This window comes from Lagenorhynchus albirostris, chromosome 10 (genome assembly GCF_949774975.1).
Source record: "Lagenorhynchus albirostris chromosome 10, mLagAlb1.1, whole genome shotgun sequence".
Classification (NCBI taxonomy): Eukaryota; Metazoa; Chordata; class Mammalia; order Artiodactyla; family Delphinidae; genus Lagenorhynchus; species Lagenorhynchus albirostris.
Window position 1 is genome coordinate 70,976,982 of NC_083104.1, and position 23,597 is coordinate 71,000,578.

At 49.5% G+C, this 23,597-nt stretch overlaps 1 protein-coding gene across 2 annotated transcripts in view; it reads right to left on the reverse strand.

Moving 5' to 3' along the window:
- Positions 1 to 367: 367 nt before the first annotated feature.
- CCND3 (cyclin D3) overlaps positions 368 to 23,597 on the reverse strand; it is an 81,356-nt gene continuing 58,126 nt past the window's right edge. Inside the window, exons 1-5 of one of the 2 annotated variants that reach the window (XM_060162886.1) lie at positions 7,340 to 7,892; positions 6,260 to 6,475; positions 2,785 to 2,944; positions 2,052 to 2,188; positions 368 to 1,582 (exon numbers count right to left, since the gene is read on the reverse strand). In XM_060162886.1, the coding sequence (XP_060018869.1) occupies positions 1,415 to 1,582; positions 2,052 to 2,188; positions 2,785 to 2,944; positions 6,260 to 6,475; positions 7,340 to 7,537 (879 nt within the window). In that variant the 5' untranslated portion in view covers positions 7,538 to 7,892 and the 3' untranslated portion in view covers positions 368 to 1,414. Of the gene's footprint in view, positions 1,583 to 2,051; positions 2,189 to 2,784; positions 2,945 to 6,259; positions 6,476 to 7,339; positions 7,893 to 23,597 lie in introns of those variants that run through there. The other variant, XM_060162887.1, reaches the window with a different exon arrangement.

The following is a 23,597-nucleotide window of genomic DNA, read 5'->3' on the forward strand; positions in this document are numbered from 1 at the left end:
GGGCCATGTTTATTGCAGTATGTGTTTTTAACCATTTAATGGGTAAAAGCACTATCTTTCCTTTTTTTAAAAGACAAGTCTCCCTCATTAAGTATGAGTATAGTGCCTCAAGCCCCATTTTCCCCATAAGCCCTGTGGTTTTTATTGTGCAATTCTGCATGGTGCGGTGGTTTTTAGGAATGCATAGATCACATTATGAAGCAAAACTGACTGTATGTGGGGCAGAGACCATATGGCCCACAAAACCTAAAGTATTTACTCTGGTCCTTCACAGAAAAGGCTTGGCGACCCCTACTTGAGACAACTGATTTCCACCCTCTAGATATAGGCTTTTGCCCACACTGCCATCCAATCCAAGAAGCCAAAGAGAGTTTTATTTCAGAATCTTTATTAAGGTAGCATGATGGTCCTGGGCCACCAGCCTGGACCTTGTGGCCTCGGGAAAGACCTGTGTCAACAGGGCTTGCCTCCCTCTCCAGACAGGGGGCTTGGTCACCTCCAGGTCATCGCTACTTCATCCCCCAGCCTTGCAGGATGGAGCAGAGGGCCAGAGGGAGAGGAGGGCGTGGCCCCACCCCAGGCTGTAGCAGCTCCTCGGCCATGAAGATCCTCTCGCGGTAGGATAGGGGAGGAATGCAGCAACCACCAGGGTCACCACCACTCAGGGTAGATGGGCCCCACCACACCCTCTTACAGCTGTACTCAAAGCAATTAATAAATTAAAACAACCTCTTCCTTCAGCACTGCCCCTCCACCCCCCAATCACACAGGAGAAGCTGAGCAGAAAGCAAAGCGAGGAGGTTGGTTCCTGCCCCTCAGACAGAGGCCAGGGCCCCTCCCTCTAGGAGCAGCTGAGAGCATGGATTATGCAGGGGCCTCCAAGTGCATTGAGAGGAGATGTCCACTCTTTCTTCTCACATGTGTCTAGAACATGTGAGGATTCTTCAGAAAGACCCCAATCCAAATGCAGTAACTAGGGAATGCCCTGGCAGTCCAGTGGTTAGGACTCCGCGCTTTCACTGCCGAGGGCCCGGGTTCAACTTTGGCAGTTGAGAACACGAGAGCCCCAGAGATAAGGGGGCCCCCAAAAGGAATGCTGGCACATGTATTCTACAGACTTCAATTTCATCTCTGGCCAGCCTGGCCCGCCCCCAGCTAGGACCGGGATGGGGGCTGAGCTGGTCAGATGCAGGGAGGAGGAGGAGCCTGACTGGCCACCCGCCGCAGCTGGCCAGGCCCCTTAGTGCACACTGCAGGGACAGGTAGGACCCGACCCCTTCGGCTTGCGACAGGCAAGTAGGAAGGAGCCCCCTCGGGCTTCAGCTGTGGCATGGTTCGTTCCTGCAGGCAGGGAGGGGGGTGGCAGTGTCCCCTCCTCTGCTGTCGGTGGCCACTCGAGGGGGCCTCGCCAGGGCTACAGGTGGATGGCTGTGACATCTGTGGGAGTGCTGGTCTGGCTGGGCCCCTGGCTGCTGGAGCCCCTGGGGGCTTTGGGCGCTGGACTGGGGGAGGTCTGGGCGGCTTCCCTGAGGCTCTCCCTGAGGGCAGCTTCAATCTGCTCCTGACAGGCCCGCAGGCAGTCCTGGGAACAAGGGGGAACGGTGAGGAAGGTCCACGTCCCTCCCCCCATAGCATGTGGCAGCAGGTGCTGGAGGACACCTCCCAGCACACAGGGAAGTCTGGGGAGGTTAGGCCACAGCCCAACCCCAGGAATCAGCTTTCAATTCTCAGAAACTGGCAAGAGGATGTGGCAAGAGGGTGTGAGAGCAGCCCAGCATCTGACACCAAATCCCCCACCCCCACTCCTGCACACCGTTTGGCAAGAAAAGGGTACCCAGGGACAGTGCCCTTCAGCCCGCCCAAGACACTTGCTCTTCTCCAGACCAAGGAAGGAGATAAAAGGCCACGGAAGCCCCAAAAGCAGGGCACTCAAAACCAGGAGTGGAGACGGGGCCGGGGGTGGGGGGGCGACAGCTCCCTCTGCTGGAGGCTCAGGGAATATAGCGCTGCCTCGTGAACTGAGGCCACTTGCCCAGCTGCCCAGCACTCACCACTTCAGTGCCTGTGATCCCTGCCAGCAGCTCTGTGAGCTCATCCCCAGATGTGGAGCAGGCACCCAGGCCTTGTACTGCAGCTCCAATGCTTCCCGTGGCAATCATGGATGGCGGGTACATGGCAAAGGTGTAATCTTGGAAAGAGAGGGGACCATGAGGCAAGGGTGGTTTCAAGGATAACAACCAGCACGCACCTTCTATTACCCAGAAGGTGCCAGGCCGTATGAACAGAGCAGGGGTCTTCTTGAAAACCCCAGCAGCGAGTGGTGTCAGATAGCAGGGGAGAAAGGCAGGAAAGGGGCTCTTTACTGGAGAGGGTCAGGTCCAGGGTGGTCTGTAAGTGATCCTGGCCAGGGACCAGGGAGTGAATGAGTCTCTTCCTGGTGTGGACACAAAATCAGGGTTAAGAGACCTGGTTTCTGCTCGCAACTTAGTCACTGTAAGACCCTGGGCAAGTCACTTCTCTCTAAGCTCTCAGTGACCCACCTACATACTTGGGGGGTGGGGGGGTGGTCTCTTGAGATCCCATACAGCTCTGCTGCTTTTCTGTATTGAGACTGGGGGCTCAGAGGGAACAGAATTTTCACAAATAAATTTTGAGAAGAAATTTAAGAAACCAGAAATCTGTTCCAATATTTCAGTTCAAGAAACCAGAATCTCCTGGTTACCGCTCACCCTTCCAAGTCTTCTGATTTCCCCGGCTTGGTAAAAATGTGTTTAGGACCCTTACCTGTAGCACAGAGGGCCAGAAAAGTCTGGGCGTGCTTCTTGACCAAGGCCTGTCGGTCACGGGGCAGAGAGAGCCGGTGCAGAATCAGGGCCAGGAAATCATGGGCAATCACGGCAGCCAGGTCCCACTTGAGCTTCCCCAGGACCAGCACCTCCCAGTCCTGGAGGTTGAGGAAGAGGGTAGGGTCAGTGGCTAAAGAAAGGAAGAGGAGGGAGTAAAGCAGAGGTCTCACAGGGAGGGAAGCCCATCACACTTGAAGGTCAGGACCCCAGTTCTGCTTTTGAATGTAAGGACTGGCACTGTGGCAGGGAAGAGGCGGGGGCACTTGCTTTGAGCCCTATTGATCATTTCCTAGATGCCAGAACTACATGCTTTACAAGAATTATCTCTTTTAATCCTGCTGGGTTATCTTTGGGATCCAGTAATCCAGGCCTCCTCCTGACTTCCTGCAAGGCTCTGAGCACTTCTCCAGCCAGGGTTGAAAGAAAAGACTGCAGCAGCAGATCACCGCCCCCATCACCATGAACTTGAGGCTCCTCTGGCACGAAGCAGAAAGATTCTCCATAATCCCAAGGATCTGTGAAAGGGGAGCTCACTAGCCTGCCCCCAACTCAGCATCCCATCCAAGTCCACACCTCTTTGAAGCAACTGGGGTGAGCATGAGGCCACACCTCCTGTGACACAGCTGCTGAGCCAACCCTGAGGTTCCTCAAAGTGGAGGTTGCCCAACCCAACCCACATCCCCTTGGTGGGACATTGGGGTGTAGGGCTGAGATAGAGCACCCCACTCTACCTCTCTGGCTGGAACCCATAGTGCCTAGTGCCATTTGAGTCTTAGGAAGAGAAGTGGAGGCCAAACCAAACAGGATGGGTCCAGATGATCCCTGCGGGATCAAACCATCTCTCTGCCTGCCCTAGCCTCTATACCACTGCTAAGTCCTGGAGGGAGGCTGGGAGCCCCACCCCAATCCACTCATCTGGGGTTCCCAGCCCTGGCCCCACTTCTGAGTTGCACACATGAGGATTTCTTCATTGTGTTATCTCAGGAAGGAACTCATGGGTTTGACCCCTTACTGAGGTAGAAATGGCAACCCCATCCAACCTCTTTTAGGCCCCCAGTCACACTGTCCCTCTCCTGGCCCCCACCTAGGTGTCATCCTCTTGAACCTCTCACAGAGCCCCACAGAAAACAGCCCAGCCTGGAGCGGGAAGAAGTTGGGCAGAGAAGCTAGCATTCTACTCCCGGTGCTTGTCCCAGTGGTCAAACTCCTAACTCAGAAGTGAACAGAGGGACTTGCCTGCTGGCGCAGTGATTAAGAATCTGCCTGCCAGTGCCGGGGACACAGGTTTGAGCCCTGGTCCGGGAAGATCCCACATGCCGCGGAGCAACTAAGCCCATGCACCACAACGACTGAGCCTGTGCTCTAGAGCCTGTGAGCCACAACTACTGACCCCGCGTGCCTAGAGCCCGTGCTTCGCACCAAGAGAAGCCACCGCAATGAGAAGCCTGTGCACCACAAGGAAGAGTATAACTCCTGCTCGCTGCAACCAGAGAAAGCCCACATGTGGCAACGAAGACCCAATGCAGCCTAATTAATTTTTTTAAAAAAAAGAAACCTTTAGGGGAAAAAAAGAAGTGAACAGAAAGCACCTAGCATCCAAGGAAACATCTAGAAGGCAACTTGGAGTGGGGCTTTCCCTGTGGGGAGGCATAGGGTCCCGCGTGAGGGAGGGCAGCCACCTTACCCTGTATCAGGGCAGCCCCTGAGAATCTCAGCCCTCACTTGGCCAAGAACACACCCCTGGCAGCTTCCATCACGTCCCTAACCTCTAAGGCCACCTGAGTGCTAGAACATCCAAATTCTCCTCAACCTCAGTGCAATGCTGAGGCAGGACCTTTCTTTCCTTCCTTCTCTGGCCCCCAACCTTCTCTGTGGCATGAGGATTTGGACTGACTGGAGCTCTCTGAGGTCCCTTCCAACTCTGACCTTCTAGGAAGTCATTGATCGGCATACTCCACCCCCCAGCTCAGGCATGGGGAGGACTTTTGGCCTGTTCTGAAAAACTCTCCTCACATAAAGGCACACACGCCATCCTAATCTTTTCACAAAAAGGAAGTCCCCTTCTACCTTCTAGCCTAAACCCCTCCAAACACATCTTGCTCATTAGCCCTGAAAACCAGCTCCACTGGTTTGCCAAAAACTACCAAAAACTAGACTTGCCAAAAACTACCAGATTCATCACAAAGAGCTGTGGGGCCTCCCGGATTCCCAACTCCGGCCTCCTACTCCCATCTCCGAGAGCTACTTGGCAGGAAGAGGAATCCCGTTCCTCGACAAGCAGCACTCGGGGGCCCCAGTACCCTGGCTTCTTGGCCAGCCAATCACAGCAGCCTGCACGCTGCCCTCCTCCCCGGGAGATGGGGCCCAGAGACTCCTCTCCGGGTCAAGAGAAGACTGGGCCGCTGTAGAGCAAGGTGGAGGAAGGTGCCAGCTCACCCGTCTCCCCCCACCCCCGCCCCTCGGGAGACGATCTGCACGCCCTAAATAACCTCTTCCAGATCCAAGCAGCTCCCCCACCTCCTCTCCAGGCTCAGTGGGGAAAGAGAACCGGTGTCTCCCCTGTCCTGCCTCGGGAAGAGCCCAGCCCAAGTTCCCAGCAAGAGGCCCAGGGAGCCACTTCCCAAACCACAGGAGTGACAGCAGCTCCCCACAGTGTTATGAAAGACCTTGGTCAGAGTGGGTGGGCCAGGGGACAGGGCATCATTATCACATCGGAAGCAGCTGCAGCTCAGCCCCAGTCTGTGCCTCAGCTCTGGCCTTTGGCTAAAGAGGAAAAGAAGAGATGATTCCACAGGCCTGAAGCAGCTGCTCAAGTTTCCCAGAGTGAGGCTAGCGAATGGAGAATTAGGAAGGAGCTGTTTCTCCTGGGATATAAAAGGAAGGAAAGAAGGTGGGATGAAACGCCTTGGCCCTTCCTTACAGCAACCCTGGCTATAATCTGCTCTGGGAGGCTTTTCAATCACAAAGTCCACACACTGGGATAAAGACTCAACCAGGGCGGCCCCCCTCCCCCACATGAAGCACATTCCACTCCCCCACTCCAGGGGGGGTGCGTAGGCATGTCCTGCTGCTGCCAATAAATAACTCATGGTGGCTGTGTAAACCCAGAGGCAAAGTACTAGTGAGTGTAGACATGCAGTTTGACTTGTTGCTATCTGGGGGAAAGACCAGGAAGGAGTGGCACCCACTGGAGGTCAGGAGAAGGGGTTTGGTTCACGCTGGCAGTGCAAGCCTGGGCTTGGGGCTACCCTGACTATCACACCACACTGTCCCATCTCTTATCAAAAAAAAAAAAAAAAAAAGCCTCTGCTACCCTCCCCAGGGACAGAAAGCCTCTTGAGGGTCTTAGCTTTCCTTTTCCTGGTAAATGAGGAGGCAGTGTGTGTTGGGGGTGGGGAGGATTATGCACGCACCCGCAGCTGGCGGGGAGAGACAGAGTGGTCGGTGTAGATGCAGAGTTTTTCGATGGTCAGGGGCGTAGTCTCGCGCAGCTTGGAGGCCAGCAGCATGCAGACCGCACCCAGGAGCTGCAACTGCGCCTTGCGGGTGGGGACGCAGGACAGGTAGCGATCCAGGTAGTTCATGGCCAGGGGGAAGACTTCCTCCTCACAGCGCTGCTCCTCACACACCTGGGGGAGGGCGCACTGTCACTTCTGGGGCAGAGGCAAAGGAAACGCAGCAGCACTAAAGGGGGGGGCGGTGCGCTGAAGGGAAGTGGAATAGGGAGCAAGAATCGGGAGGGGGTAGGTGTACTTACAGTGACAAGGACTAATACACAGGATGCGCCTTCCCCAAGGTGTCGTCCCCCCTCCACTTCCTCTGCGGTGCCTCCTTCCCCCCGGGGGTGGGGGGAAGCGGGGTACGCCAGAGGCTTCCTCCCTTAAGGATTCCAAACTGAGACTGCCCCCCCCCACCAATACCGAGGGTGAGAGGGGACGGAAGAGTCACCCACGGGAGCCAGAGAACTGGGACCTTAAACCCCATTACCGCCACCCAGTGCACACACCCAAAGGGAAGGGAGGAGACGCCAGCGGCTGCCTCCCGCACTTTTCATTTCCCTGACTGCCGGAACAGCGCGCCACCCCACCGCCTTCCCCGCCAGAACCCCGCGACACACAGGAACCGGCTCTGCGGCGGGGGCGGCCGAGCCCAGGGTTTTCCAGGCGCGCTCTCCCTAGAAGACCGGGCGGGGGAGCGAGGCGGGAGACGCTGAAAGAAGCCGGAGGGGAGAGGGTGGCCCTTGTCCCGCTTTTCCGGCCCGAAGAGAGGGTTACTTGGGGTGCCAAACAACTGGCAGTCAAAGTCAGGGTTGGAGAAGGGAAAGAAAGGGACACCAGGGAGGCAGCCGGGTAGGGTGCACGAGTGAAAGGAGTGAAAGGCCAGGCCCCGAGGATCTGCGCCACAGAAACATCTTGCTGATTGTTGTTGGGACCAGGATGTCCCAAGCCGGGGACGCCGGGGTGGCGGGGGAGGGGAGACCCTCCGGGCGGTACCTCCAGCATCCAGTACGCCAGCATCTTCCGCATGTGCGGCTTGATCTCCCTCTGCACACACTGGAAGTAAGAGGCGCGGGGCACGTAGCGCTCTTCCAGGCGGAGCAAGCTCTGCAGGACACGCTGGTCCCCCAGCAGCCGCGGGTCCGGCCCGGCCCGGGGCGCGTGCCGGGTGCCCTCGCAGCACAGCAGCTCCATACTCGGGCAGCGCACGGGCAGGGCGGGAGTGCGGGCTCGCGAGCCAGAACGCAGGCGGCGGGCCGGAGAGCGCGGGGCGCGGGTCTAGTGCTGGCGCTGGCACTGCGCGGCGGAGCCTCAGCCCGCCCCCGCCGCCGAGCGCGCCGCTTCCCTGACAGGCGCCCCGCCCCTCGCGACCGAGTAGCAACCGTGGAATGCTCGGACGTCGCGACGTTCCAGGGGGCGGGGCCTCCGGCGCCCAGACGGAAAGGGCTGGCGGGCGCTCCCCCTCCCCCCGGGCGGCCGCATTGGTCCCCGGGGCGCGGGCCGGCCGGCTTCCGGGCGCTCCGGGTCCTTCTGACCACCCGGTGGAGAGAAGTTCTTTCGAGGTGGGCCTCTTCCCCACCTCCGAGCCCTCCCATTTTGCTTCTCTGACTCCAGTCGCCCAGGAAGGACTCCAAAGTTTATTCATTCGTCAAACCGTGCTTCGCCCTTGGCTGCTTGCTCTAGGGAATATAAATAATAATAAAACAGCTAGTTCTTAGTGAAGAGTGTTCTAAGCACTTATTAAATCTTCACGAAAAAGCTATGAGTTAAGTCATACTGATTCTGCGGTTGAGAAAACTGAAGTACAGTAACTATGATAATAGTTTGTCTGCAGCAGAGCTAGGATTGGGAAGCTGACGATCTGGCTCTAGAATCTGTGCTCTACACCATTGCTACTTAACTGATCCCCAGACCAGCAACATCTTCATCGCCTGAGGGCTGGTTAGAAATGCAGACCCTCAGGCCCATCCCTGACCTGCTGGATCAAAATCTGCATTTCAACAAGATCCCTGGTGATTCCTGTGCAAATTAAAGTGTGAGAAGAGATAGTCTAAATCAGTACATTTTAGAAATACAACAGGGCGGAAAGGCCATGGCTTCAAGGCCTCACCTTGTCATTAAATTGGCCGTGTGGCCTTGGACAAACCCTGAAGTCGGCCTTAGTTTCTGTTTGAGGAAAACATGGGCAGAGAAACTAGCTCCTTTTTTTTTCAATCAATATATATATATATATTTTTTTTACCAGTTTCTTTTTTAAAAAATAAATTTATCTATTTTTGGCTGCGTTGGATCTTCGTTGCTGTGCACGGGCTTTCTCTAGTAGCAGCGAGAGGGGGCTGGCTTCTCACTGTGGTGGCTTCTCTTGTTGCGGAGCACAGGCTCTAGGCATGTGGGCTCAGTAGTTGTGGCTCGCGGGCTTAGTTGCTCCCCAGCACGTGGGATCTTCCTGGACCAGGGCTCGAACCTGTGTCCCCTGCATGGGCAGGTGGATTCTTAATAACTGCGCCACCATGGAAGTCCAAAACTAGCTCCTTTTTGGAGGAGTTTCTTGCTCAGACTCTATATAAAATCTTCCAGTTGCCATTTCTTCTACCTCCCAAACTTTGGGACTTTGCAGTTTGTCCAAAGCTGGATTCCACATGACCAGGAGGCAAACCACAAGCCTCCAGTAATGCCCCAAATGGGAGGAGGCCTTGGGGATCCCTACCTCTCCTGGGGTCCTCCAAGGAGAGGAGACGCTAAGGAAGCGAGTTACTAGAGCAATGACACCCTATATAAGAGGCAAGCTCTGCGTTAAGCATTTTCTCAATGAATTGTTCTTTTTTATATAATAATTTTTTGTTGTTTTCATATCATGGAAATATTCATCTTGCATTGTAGAAAACAGAAAATACTGATAAGTCACACAAAAAAGGAAATGATAATTACTCACAATTGCACCATCCAGATAACCCTTTAAAATGTCAATGTTTATTTTTCTAAAATTATTCTCTGAATAAACACATATATTTTTAAAAATGAGATCATTCTGCAAAGTTTTGTAAGCTGTTTTTTTTCACTAAAAAGTATACTGTCAACACATTTTCCATCTCATTAAATATTCTTCAACATATTTTTAATGACTTCCTAGTATGCCATTGAGTGAACAGATCATAATGTATTTCACCAAACCTGTATTGTTGGCAATTTAGATAGTTTCTAGTTCTTCTCTATTAGAAATAATACTGTAAAATATTTTTGTGGTAATATCTTTGTGCACACTCATGATTATTTCTAGAAGTGAATTAATTTCTAGAAGTGGAATTTCTCAATCAGAGGTTATGAAACATTCTAAGGCTTTTGATACAGTTCTTATTACCAAATTTCCCTGCTGAAAGGCTGAACCAATCTAATGAACAAACATTAGATATCTACTTAAAAAAAAAAAAAGCACCTCTACCAACTGGCGAGATGAAAAATGGTTTATTAGTAATCTGCATAAATTTTTAAATTCAACAGCTCTTGTTGTGTCAGCGTGAATGTGTGCTGTGTACCTTGTCTGATCTTGCAAGTCGTCTACTCTCTTCAAAAATACAAACAAGAAGTTCCTTTAGTTAACTAATCATTGCATTGCACTCTTTTGTTAAGGAGAACAATGAATCTAAAATTATAAAGATTAGATATGAAGTTATGGGGAGGCAAAGATGTTGAAGTGTAAAGGGCTTTTAGGGGGATGAAAAAATGTAGCTTTTGAAGTTAAATACATAACCAGAAACCAGATCTGTCCTGAAGGAAGATGTTTCTTTACTTTCAGAATTATTGAGTAGGACTGTTCAGTTAAGAAGATTGTGCATCTTTGATGAGACAGTAAATCACCAGTATTTTTTACTTTTTTCAGAAGTATATTATTATTTCCCCACATTTTACAGAAAGGGAAACCTGTACTCAGAGTGGCTAAATAATTTGCCCAAGGTCACAAAGCTAGTAAGTGGTAGAGGCATGATTCAACCTAGGGAGTCGGCCTGCAGAATTCATGCTCTTAACTACTTTATCCTACTGCCTCTTGTGCTCCTTCATGAGTGCGAATTGACTTATTAGTTGTTGGTTTACTGAGGAAGAGGAACACCTGCACCCTGTGGAAGGTGGCTCCTGGTGAGCAGGGCCTTTTGAAGGATACCTCTGCCTCGCCCCTAGCTGGGACTGCCATGCCCAGAGCAGAGTCATCCTGGGCCTCCAGGCCAAGGTCAGCTACAAGCCGGCTGTCCTACAAGGAGGTAGGTGAGCTCAACACAGCGCCAAGGCAGAAGAGTTTCTGGAGGGCTGGCTGATCTGCTTGGGAACTTCACCAAGCACCTCCACCTCAAAGAAATAGGGGCTCCCCTTGTATTTTTCATAAAAGAAGAAATAAAAAGACAAAGCACTGACCAGGGCCAATATGGGGAGGAGTTTCTGCCCAGGTGCATTCAATTAGAAAAAGTTGCTCAATGAAATGGCAAATTAGAGGGTTGGGAATGGAATGTCACAGGCCAGATGAAAAGCCCCAAGGAGGAAGGATGCAATGCTTTCTTCCTCTTCTTCCTTCTCCCACTCCTCCTCCTCTTCAGCATTGAAATGTCCCCATTTGAGAACTGAGGGGGTGGACAAGGTGATGGGTGAGGCCCATCACCCCACAGGCTACATTCTATAGCTGTTACCTTCAGACCCATTGAGATGACAGGTAGAGGCAAGGCAGCCTGGGTGGGGGGCTGGGGCAATGCTGCGGGGTCAGGCTGCTTGTGTTCAAAGCCTGGCTCCACCGTTTGCTCTTTGGTCCAATGAAGATAATAATAGTTTTACCCCGCACAGGGGTTCTGAGGACTAACTAGGCAGAAAGCATCTTGCCCGTGCCTGGCCCATATGAGCATTCAAAGATGGTAGTTTTGCTGTTGTCGTTGTTCCCTCTTTCAAGGACTACCCTTTCTCCTATGAACATACACCCGGAACCCCTCAGAGAAAAGCGAAATTTGAGGACCAGAAGCCCTCCTTCTGGAATGGCAGCTCCAACAGACTTAGATGACCCAGATCACAGTGTGAAGTACATGGTCAGGGGGTTGGTGGTGAACACTGCAGGGCCCGGGGACACACTGCTCTGTCACTCCACCCTCCCTGGCTGTGTGACTTTGGGCAAATTATACCACCTCTCTGTGCCTCAGTTTCCTTTTCTGAAAATGAGAATGATAGTAATGAAACCGTGCTTATGTTGCAGGGTTTTGTTGCTAAGCAAGGCTGCTCGGTTTTGCAACCCTGCTTTCTTAAGTGATTATTAACTTACAGGGGTCTCCCATACTTTTTTCTTTACTTACAATCCCCTAGTGGAATTAACTATCAGTAATACCTCCCCTAAGTGTGGTTGGGAGGATGAAATGCACTCATTCATGTCAAACACACAGAACAGTGCCTGGCATATGGTGAGCCATTAAAAAAAAAAGTTCATCGTGATTGTGGAATTTACAGGCACAAATTTCTTTATCTATAGGGACTATTTATGATAATAAATGTAATATGATGGACGTGGAGGCACCTGGAAAATATAAAATGCCAGGGATTACTGTAGTGGTAGGAAAGATTTGGCAAATTCTTTGCTTCAGAAGGGATGAAGACGACAAGTGTTCTGGTCAATGAAACAATCCAGTATATGAAAAGCGGTCTAACATGCCTTTATCGGATTCCTAGTTTTCCGAGAACTGGAGAAACTTATATGAATACTATTTCCCCCCAAAGTTTTACTTGGAAATATTTCAAAACTACAGGAAAGCTACAAGAATAGCACAGTGACCACTAACACACCCTTCACCTAAATTCCTACGTGTATTTTGCTGAACTATTTGAGACCTAATTACAGACATCATGACTCCTTACCCCTACGTTTTTCAGCCTGTGTCTCCTAAGAATGCAACAGTCTCCCAGTAACCATGAAACAATGATCCCAATTAGAAATTGCATACTAATACAATACCACAGACAATCTACATACAAAGGTCCCCAGTTGTTCCAGTAATAGCCTTTCATAGCTTTTTGCTTTCTCAACCCAAGATCCATTCGAGGATTGTGTTTGCATTGTTACCCCTTTAATCTCCTTTACTCTAGAACAGTTCCTCACCCTTTTTTAAAGTCTTTGATGGACTTCCCTGGTGGTCCAATGGTTAAGACTCTGTGTTTCCACTGCAGGGGGCACGGGTTTGATCCCTGATGAGGGAACTAAGATCCCACATGCCATGCGCTGTGGCCAAAAAAAAAAAAAAAGTCTCTGATAACACTGGTATTTTGGAAAGCCAATTGTTTTAATTAAGCCTTAAACCAAACTGAACAACATTTTTTTTTTTTAGGACTCAGGAGACACTTCAGGGCTTACAGTAATCCAGGTCACTATTTTCAGCATCTGTTTTAAAATATTTCAGATCAGTAATCTCCAAAAGTTTTTGTTCATCCATTCCTCAGTAAAAACTAAGCATACTCTTCCAACGGATACAGAATACTTCATTTATAAACTATGTCCAAACCTGCTACTCTAACATATTATGTACATTACAGAACATACAAAGAAAATGTAAAGAGTAAGACAAAAATACATAGAGTAGAATTTTTCACATTTTCTTCCCACTCTACAGTGGAATGTCTTACACCCAGTGTTCGCCATTATTTGTCTATCCAGCTCCCAAGACAGGTTTCACTATTGATCAAGAAACTCTTTCCCACTGAGCCTGAATGGGTCTTAAAAATTTTAACACCGGGGACCTCCCTGGTGGTGAAGTGGTTAAGAATCCGCCTGCCAATGCAGGGGACACAGGTTCGAGCCCTGGTTCGGGAAGATCCCACATGCCACGGAGCAACTAAGCCCGTGCGCCACAACGACTGAGCCTGTGCTTTAGAGCCTGCGAGCCACAACTTCTGAGCCTACGTGCTGCAACTACTGAAGCCCATGCGCCTAGAGCCCGTGTTCTGCAACAAGAGAAGCCACCGCAATGAGAAGCCCACGCACCGCAACAAAGAGTGGTCCCCGCTGGACGCAGCCAGAGAAAACCCGCGCGCAGCAACAAAGACCCAACGCAGCCAAAAATAAATAAACAAATAAATAAATTTATTTTTTTTAAAAAAAGTGTTAACACCGGGACTTCCCTGGTGGTGCAGTGGTTAAGACTCAGCGCTCCAATGCGTGGGGCTCAGGTTTGATCCCTGGCTGGGAACTGGATCCCACATGCATGCCGCAGCTAAGGAGCCGTATGTGGCAACTAAGGAGCCCGCCTGCCGCAACTAAGACCCAGTGCAACCAAATAAATAAATAAATAATTTTAAAAATAATTTTTTAAAAATGTCAACACAGCACTCTGGACAGGGCTACCAAATCAAAGCAGGCACGTGAGTTGACCTGTTTTCTGTTTCTGTTTTACACAGGAGGCTGCCTTCTCGGCAACTCCACACAGATGTCCAATAGGCAGACTCAACTTCTCCAAAACGGATATCCTAAGCTTTCCCTCAACAAACCTGCTCCTCGCACCAGCTTCCCCTTATCAGCACATGGCAACTCCATCCTTCCAACTGCTCAGGCCAAAACACTCGGTGTCATTCTTGACTCTGTTCTTTCAAATCCCACATCCATCCATCGGCAGGGCATGGATCATCTACTTTCAAAATAGCTCCAGAATCCACCCTCTTTTCTTCTCTTCCTCTGCTACCTCCCTGGTCCAAATTCAATTCTTTGTCCTAACTGGTCTCCCACATCCAACACATCACCCATTTCTGATTGGTTCTATGTCCAAAACACATCTCCAATCTTTGCCTTTTCTCTATTTCTACGGCTACCACCCTGGCCTCAGCGGCATCATCTGTTGCTTGGATTGGGGTGGTGGCCTCCTGACGGGCATCACTGGTCCACCCTTGCCCCATCCAGTCTAGTCTCAACCCCCCAGGGCTCTCCATTCACTCGTGTGATTATCTCTCACTCACTCTGCTCTGGCCACACTGGTCTCCTTGTTACTCTGGGAACATACCAGGTGTACATGTCCCCTTTGTATTTGCTGTTCCATCTGCCTGCAGTGTTCTGCCCCTTGATGTCCCCAAAGCCCCTCCCTCACTGCCTTTGGGCTTTAACTCAGTCACATTTCTCATATAGCCTTTTCTGGCCATCCTAGCCCAACCCTGATTCTCCCTGGGCCCTTTCACCGCTTTATTTTTCTGCTTACCACTAACCACTAACATACACTATACTCTACCTTCATGTTCTGTTTATAGTTTGTCCATTCCCTCACCACCCCACCGAAACCAAATGGTGCCTGGTACACAGTAAGTGTTCAAAACATCTTTTTTGCATGAATGAATGAATGCATGAATGAGACAAGCTGGACGTGAGAAAAACACCAGCACAAGTTGCATAATAAATGGCAACTCACTCGTGGTCAGTGAGGAGCTCTAGAGCACAGGGTCAGTGGGGAGGGGTGGGGCTGGGCACAGTGGACAGCATGTGTTCCCCCCACAAAGCCAGGAGGCTTTGCTTAGCCCCAGCCTTTTGCTACACCGTGGTAAGGAGCCATCCAATTCCTTTAGTTTCCAAGGCACACACATGCTCTATGGGCTGGATCTGATGGGCAGGGAGCAGTTTGCAATCTCTAGTCCATACGTTGCTTGTGAAATGAAACCTCAGTACTGGCCTGAACCCGTCAAGTCTCTCCTTATCATAAAATGAGAAGACAACCTATATATTCACACATGTGCTTTTTCTCCCTTGTTCTGGCTGCCAGGGTTCTGAATAAATGAGACCTTCCTGTTTGATATTCCTGTTCCACAGCTAAGGGTGAGGTGAGATCTGGGCCTCAGGTTTGGATGGGTAACTTGCTACAGCAAAATACCTGGCAAAGAGAGACTGGTCTTTGGACTTTCAGCTGGGAAGCAAGGAAGCCAGTATTCTTCATTCTAGGCACGAGATAGCCCTGCACCAGCTTAGCATCACGAAAAGTAAGAGAGGCTCTGGAGTTAGGTTGCTGTTTGCCGGTCGTGTGATCTTGGCCAGGTTACTTGACTTCTCTGTCCTAGGCTTCTCATCTGCAAAATGGGGATAGTAATAGTACATACCTCATAGGATGGGTGCAAGGATTAATGCAGAGAAAGTACCGACAACAGCCCCAGGCTCATAGTAAGTGCTCAATAAAGGTAGCAGTGACGGTTAACAATCCACACTTACTGGAACGTGCTGGACCCGAGTCAGAGATGAGAAGCCTCCGTTTTAAGAGCTTCCTGTCTGGACTGGATGACTATGGTGACCCTGCATCATGGAGAATCGCAAGATGTCATTAGGACAGAAGACTTATTTACCTGGGCATCTGCAACTCCCATCAGAGGCAGGCAGCGTGATCTGTGTGTGATGGGCAGGGTGGGCTGCAGTGGGAGTGGTAGGGGTGGGGTGATCCTGGGCACCTGAATTCCATGAGGCAGTCTACAGTGGAAGAAGTGGGACTGGAGGAGCTCAGAGGGTAGGTGGGGGCATCAGAGGGGAGAGGCAAGAAGGGGGCACCCAGAGAAAGTTTAGCTCCCAACTGTGGGGCACCTACCCACAGTTGGGAATTTTAGGTAGTAATAATAGTAGTACATCCCCCTTACTAAGCACTTTCTCTTAGCCAGGCACTGAGAGCTTTACCAATTCACTCTAAGAGGCACAGGTGCTCTTATTACCCTCCTATAACAGATGGGAACAGAGAGACACAGGGAAGTTAGGTAACACCCAACACCAGACAGTGAGCAAGTGGTTGTCTTAGTTTGGGCTCCTCAGAAGCCGACTCTGAGACAAGGATTCAAGTGAAGTAATGTACCTGGGAGGTGATTCCAGGAAGCACCTGAAAGAGTGGGGAAATGAGACCCGAGAGGAAGGAAGCCGGTAAAGAATGCATCATTGGGTCAGTTAACGCTGTGGGGTAGTGGCACTCAGTCCTTTTGGGAATTCTGGTAGATGGTGAAAAGCCCCATGCCTTGGGGGACCTGCTCCTGAGGGGCAGGGCGAGGGAACAGGGACACCTGTCCATCAACTCCTAACAGCCATGGTTGAGGGTTGCTGGGGATGGAGGTGGGTCTGGAATTAACCAGCACTTCCAGCTTTCCTGGGTGGTGGTGGGTATGGCAAGGGGGCCGACAGCCAGAACAGCCATCAGGCAAAGTTGCAAGGCTGGGGCTTGGAAGGGGGCTGCTGCACCCTAAAATGTGAGGTCCACGGGCATCTGGGTAGAGAGTGTGTGCTACCTCGTCAGAGGTGGGATTCGAACGCAGGCGCCAGGGCAGGAGTTCTAATCCTGAATAAAAATATTTTTAACAGTTTTGCGCTCATTCAAAAGTTGTATGTGTACCAGAACGTCAAACCTGGGGCTTTACCACGCTTCCTTTTTTATTTTTTTAAATTTATTTATGTTATTTATTTGTTTTTGGCTGTGTTCAGTCTTCGCTGCTGTGCGCGGGCTTTCTCTAGCTGCGGCGAGTGGGGGCTACTCTTCGTTGCGGTGCACAGGCTTCTCATTGCAGTGGTTTCTCTTGTTGCCAAGCATGGGCGCCAGCGCGCGGGCTTCTGTAGTTGCAGCACGTGGGCTCAGTAGTTGTGGCACATGGGCTCAGTAGTTGTGGCTCGCAGGCTTTAGAGCGCAGGCTCAGTGGTTGTGGCGCACAGGTTTAGTTGCTCCGTGGCATGTGGGATCTTCCCGTACCAGGGCTCGAACCCGTGTCCCCCGCATTGGCAGGTGGATTCTTAACCAGTGCTCCACCAGGGAAGTCCTATCAAGCTTCCTTTTAAGATACATTATTTAATGAAAAACTTAATTTTGAAAATATGAAGTAGACAATAGCAGAGGAGGCCCATGGATGTGGCAGCTGTGAGGACAGCATGTAAATGACAGACAGTTGGGAATTCGTGGAAGAGGAATAAAAGGGCAGAGTTTGGGGAATTCCCTGGCGGTCCCGTGGTTAGGACTCCATGCTTCCACTGCAGAGGGCATGCGTTTGATCCCTGGTCAGGGACTAAGATCATGCATGCCTCGTGATGTGGCTAAAAAAACCCCCAAAAGGCAGAGTTTTGAATCTGAAGACCTCAATTTAAGTCCCAGGACCCAGCTCTGTACCAGCTATAAACACAGAACCAAGCAAGCACCTCAACTCTGGGAGCCTGTTTCCCCATCTATAAAAGAGGATAACAAGAGGCCAAACTGCTTAGAGAATGTTTCTGAGACCAGATGTGATAATGCATGAGTTAAAAAGCATGAAGTAAACTGTGAAGTGCTAGGCAAATCTGAGGAGTGATTCCAAGGAATACTGTGGACAACAGTAGGGATGGGGAATCCTACTCTGCCCCTCTTTGTGCCACGCGCAAAGTCCCCACTGTCACCACCCCAACTTCGGCCTCGCAAACAGAACCCAGATTTTGTTGTGGTATCAGATGGTTGTTTCAGGGGAGGCCCGACACTCCCCTGTCTCAGAGGGTGAACCTAAATTCTTCCAAACCAAATCATGATAATTCCACAGCTGGTTTAGGAATGGGCAGTTGTCATATTCTGGCCATAAGGTGTGAAGTAAGTCTAATAAGGGGGCTTCAGTAAGTGGGGTGCAAGAGAAAAATAGATTCATTTCTGCCTCAGGTGAGAATGGAGTAAGATGTGCGAATATTTATTGGATGCTTACTATGTGCACTATTCTAAGAGTTTAAAAAACTAATTCATTTAATCCATATAACATTAAACTTCTGAGGTAAAGCACTACTATCATTCCATCTGACGGAGAGGTTAAGCGATTTACCCAATGTCAGATAGCTATGGGATCTGAAACCAGGTTTGGCTACAGAACCCATACTCTTAACCATGTTGCTGTGATGCCCAAGGTAGCTGCACCCATCTTGCAATAATGAGAGAGGAGCTGACACCTGAAAATGACAGCTGAACGATCAGAACAAATTTCCCTCCCTGATGTTGTTGAGCGGCTGAATTAACCAATCCTGGAACCACCTACCTCTGGGCTTTTTGTGATGTGTGAGATAGTATATTTTCCTTATTGCTTTAAGCTACTTTCACTCCCCAAATAAAAGTTCCTTTCTCTACTATCCCACGTGATAGGACAGCCTTTGATAGCAAACAGGCAAAGAACTCCACCAGACATTCAAGAAAACAGTAATTTCAATCTTATACAAACTCTTGCAGAGAATGTAAGAAGAGGGTTCACATCTCAACTCATTTTTAGTGTAACTTTGATTCCAAAACCCAACGAGTACAAAATGAGAAAAGAAAATTACACGTATGAACATGAATGTAAAATCCTAAGCAAGATATTAGCAAACTGACTCCAGCAATATATAAAAAGGGCAATATGTTATTGACTTTATACCAAAAATGCATGGTAGGGGCTTCCCTCGTGGTGCAGTGGTTGAGAATCCGCCTGCCAATGCAGGGGACACGGGTTCTATCCCTGGTCCGGGAAGATCCCACATGCCGCGGAGCAACTAAGCCCGTGCGCCACAACTACTGAGCCTACGCTCTAGAGCCTGCGAGCCACAGCCACTGAGCCCATGAGCTGCAGCTACTGAAGGCAGCGCGCCTACAGCCCGTGCTCCACAACAAGAGAAGCCACCACGATGAGAAGCCTGCGCACCTCGACGAAGAGTAGTCCCCACTCGCCGCAACTAGAGAAAGCCCTTGTGCAGCAACGAAGACCCAACACAGCCAAACTAAATAAATAAGGTAAATAAACAAATAGAAAAAAAATTTTTTTAATGCATGGTAGTTTATTTTGAAAACATCGATATAATTCATCACACTAAAAGATTAAAGGGGAAAAAAATCATATGATCACATCAACAGAAGCCAAAAAAGTTTTTGATAAAATTCAACATCCATTTACAATATGAAAAAACTCTTGTCAAAGAAGGGATAGATGGAAACTTTCTTAGTCTGATATAGGGCATCTAATAAGATCCTACAGTAAACATCTTATTTAGTAGTGATACACTAAAAATAAACCAGGCAAAGTGCCAAGCATGCCAGGCCACTGGACAGAGCTTTGAGGGCCTTAGCAAAGGCAGGGAAAGACCAAGGGTTACTGCTTCCTCCTCCATGGCCATCCTAACCAGTCCTTTGTTCTCAAGGCCACCTGTGCCCAATGCTCTCAAGGCCACCTGTGCCCAATGTTCTCAAGGCAGACCATCATTTCCCACCCCTCTCTTAACTTGTACATTTTTTAATGAATAGCATCACCTTTCTTCAGAGTCCTCAGATTTTAAGCCATCTTGGATTTCTTCCTTTCTTGGGTTTCCTATATCCAATTAGTTACCTGGCCCAACAAAACCATTCTCTGAAGCTCACTTAGATCCCACTCTTCCTATCCCTCCAGTAGGCTTTTAACAAATTTCTCAAAATTTTCCACCAAAGTAAACCCCCTTGACAGCAGAGAGAATTCATCTCTCTGAGGAATCTGGTTGCATAATCTAAAATTGCCTTCTGCAAACCTGAAAGTCTAATATTCTGCCTTAAAAATGTATATACATTTCGCATGTGGTCCATCATACAGCCATAACTGTTATAAAAATAATGGTTTAAATTACTTATGGTTAGGAAAATGAAACTCCATGGAACCCATGTGTATCATAAAACTAACCGAAGGAGTCTCAAACCCTCTTTTGAAAGGCTGGGCCTACATTACTATTGCAGAAGCCTCCCTGAGAGGCCCTAGGTCTTCACCCTGCTTCCACACAGATCCAGGATCCGTGGCCCAGAACCATCAGATTAATCTCTCACAGACATGCCTTTCATCTCCAGTCCAAGGACCTGCTTATCAGGTCAAATTTAGAAGTCAACCAGCCTGGCTTTTAAAGTTCTCCTTCAAGAGGGCCAAGGCACCCCATCCCATTTTATCTTAGCTGGAGCACTCCAGCCCACCTCAGGACCTTATCACCCACCACTGGCATCCTTTCTCCAAATCTAGCTCCTTCCTTCAAGGCCTAGCTCCTGGCCCACCAATTCCAGGAAACTTGCAGTGTTGTAAGATTGAAAGACTCAGGGAAATTTTAAGACAAAAGGATTGTTGATGCCCAAAGAGGGGAACTGACTTACCCAAGGGCACACAACCAGTGAAAGGTTGTTACAGACTGTTTTCATTGTTTCCCCAAAAACTGGAAACTCCTGGGGGTGGGTACCACATCTTTTTATTCCCCAAATTTGTTAACCTCCTGTAGGATAAAGACATGGCTGTGGTTCTGGACTCCCTGCTCAGGCAACTCCCCTGCTTGGAAGGCCTTTCCTCCACCTCTGTTCAGTCATTCACACTTGCAAAATCCAGTTTAAGATCCCTCTAATTGTAGGTTATTCACTTTTTCCTTTTTAAATTGTCATTAGTGTTGTTAAAACACTGAGCAAAAAAATACATTTTTAGAAAAGATCCATATTTCCCCCAAACTCACAAATCCAAGCCAGGTGACTTTTTCTTTTTTTTTTTTAACATTCCCTCCAAGAGTGTTTGAATCATTAATTCTCTCATTCATTTATTCCACAGATCTTCATTGACATGCTATCAAATGCCAAGATCCTCCTGGGGCCATGAATACAAGGACAAATAAGACAGCTCTTTTCTCTTAAAGAAAATACAGTCTCCTGGGGGAAACAAAATGTACTTTGCTTTCCTTTTTTCTTTTTCTTTTTCTTTTTTTTTTGCTTTCCTTCTTAATAATTTACCTTTGCTTGATTCTTCAATTGACTCAAGTATGTGGGTTTTGGGGCTTTGACTCATCCTGTGGCCAGAAAGTTCCCTGAAATCAGGAATTGAATCTTCTAATCTTTTTGTATCTAAGTAGAATATGTTCCAGTTAGTACTGGTTGTCCTGATATAATTATTAATGGTGCACCCTTTCACTCTCAAAAGTGCCCAGTTTGGAATAACAAGTGTTGGTGAGGATGTGGAGAAATTGGAGCCCTCCTACACTGCTGATGGGAATGTAAAATGGTGCGGCCACTTTGGAAAACAATTCGGCAGTTCCTCCAAATGTTAAACAGAGCGACTTCCCCGATGGCGCAGTGGTTAAGAATCCACCTGCCAATGCAGGGGATACGGGTTCGATCCCTGGTCCGAGAAGATCCCACATGCTGCGGAGCAACGAAGCCTGTGCACCGCAACTACTGAGCCTGCGCTCTAGAGCCCGTGAGTCACAACTACTGAGCCTGTGTGCCACAACTACTGAAGCCCACACGCCTAGAGCCTGTGCTCCCCAACAAGAGAAGCAAGGCAGTGAGAAGCCCGCGCACCTCAAAGAAGAGTAGCCCCAGCTCACCGCAACTGGAGAAAGCCCACGCGCAGCAATGAAGACCCAATGCAGCCAAAAGTAAATAAATAAATTTTAAAAAGCATTCCAGATTGGATTAATAAATTATATGATCACCTTTTACCTAGGGTGGCCTTAGCATGAATGATTGACAGCATAAGGGCTTTTGAGTTAAACTTGGGCTGAATCCCACCTCTGCCACTGACTTCTTGTGTGACCTGGGAGAAATGATCTGATTCCTCGTCTGCAAAATAGGGTAGTAATATCTGCCTCAGAGGCCTGTTGTAATGTAAGTAAGCTTATGCGTGAAAAGTGCTGGGAGCCCCCCAATCCCATATTCAAAGTACTCAACTTTTAGTAGATATTTACACTGGAAAAGTCTGATCCAGAACAGATGGATGGACCAATGGATGGAGCAAGCCCGAACTCAAGATTCAGGGAACAGGTTATACCCACTCCACAAAACGATATGTTCTCCTTAAAAAGGTACTCAAGGAGAAGCAGCAGACCAAGTTCCCCGCTGTCATCCATTCTGCTTGGTCATTCAGCACCCACATCCGGTGCCCTACAGGGTGCAAAGCCCTAGGCTGAGCTTCCTGGAGAATAATGGGGAGAGATCAGGATACCCACTTTCAGAAGTTTCCCCTCAACAGCGGGAGGCTGGGCGTGTGCAGAGGAAGAAGGCAGCCGGCACAAAGGCCACGTAAACAAGTCCAGGCTGACCGGAAGCACCCCTGGTCTGAGTGCCTCTGAGCAGATAACCCCGACTAGGTCAACCGTGTGCTCTCCCTGAGATGTGCCCTCCATCACCTACCATCGAATGCTGAGGTGTGTCAAATAGTCCCAGTGATGCCTTAATCAAAACCCTCATCCACAGCTCCCCTCGCTCCTCCAGACTCCATCTGCCTCTAGAACTACAAAAACATCTTCCAGGGCTTAAGCCCAGGCCCTGGTTTTCTCTTCTCACTTACACCTCTGAGACCTCACCCTATTCCTTCAGCCTCAGCTTTCATGTTTCTCCAGCTCTAACCTTCATCCCGAACTCCCAGCCCACACCCCCACCTGGATGTCACACAGACACCTCGAACACAAGATGCTCGAAACCTATCTCTCCTTTTTTTTTGCATTCTGTGTTGGTTAACCATGATCCACTGGGTCACCCAAGATGAAAACGTGGACATTAGTCTTTCTCAGCTCCTCTGGATCCGAGTTTCCACATCAATCTATAAGCAGATCCTGTCACCTCTACTTCCAAAATGTCTCTGGAATCTGGCCCCTCCATTCAAGGCTCCGGTACTCCCAGCTAAGCCTAGCACTGCTGCAATACTCTCTTCCCATGGTCTCTCTACCTCCATTCACCCTCTCCAGCCTGTGTTCCCCAGGATTGCCCAACCACTCTTTCAAAACTTCAGGAATGCACACGTGCTCCCTTTGCTTCTTTAAACCTTAAAATCTCTGTGTCTACAGGGCAAAATCCAGACCACTTATCCGAAATGGACGTGCAAAGTCGGCCATTAAAAAAAAAGGCTGCCATGATCTACCCTAAATTCTCCCTCCAGCTTTATCTCCCCTCCAATCCCCCCACCCCTTCCGACCTATACTCCAGGGCCACTGAGTGTCCAACACGGATGTTCCTACTCAGCCCACACGCTGCTTTCTGCCTAAACCCCACATCCCCACCGCTCTTCAAATGCTCCATGTCCTTCAAGGCCAGCTCATATATCACTTCTGCAGAGACGCGTGCCTCAGTTTCTCTGCTGAAGTCTGAAGGGAGCTGTGGGGTGAGATACAGGGTCCACAGAGGCCACCCTGACTACTGACCAGGCAGGAGGAGTGTGCCTTTGCGGAGTCATCATAATTCAGGGTCGGGTCCTCAGCTTTGCAGGAGAAAGTGTGTTTCTTGAGGCTGCCTGTGGAGTAGACACAATCTAATTGTCTCCAATAAAGGCCGTGGAAAGAAACGGAGAGACA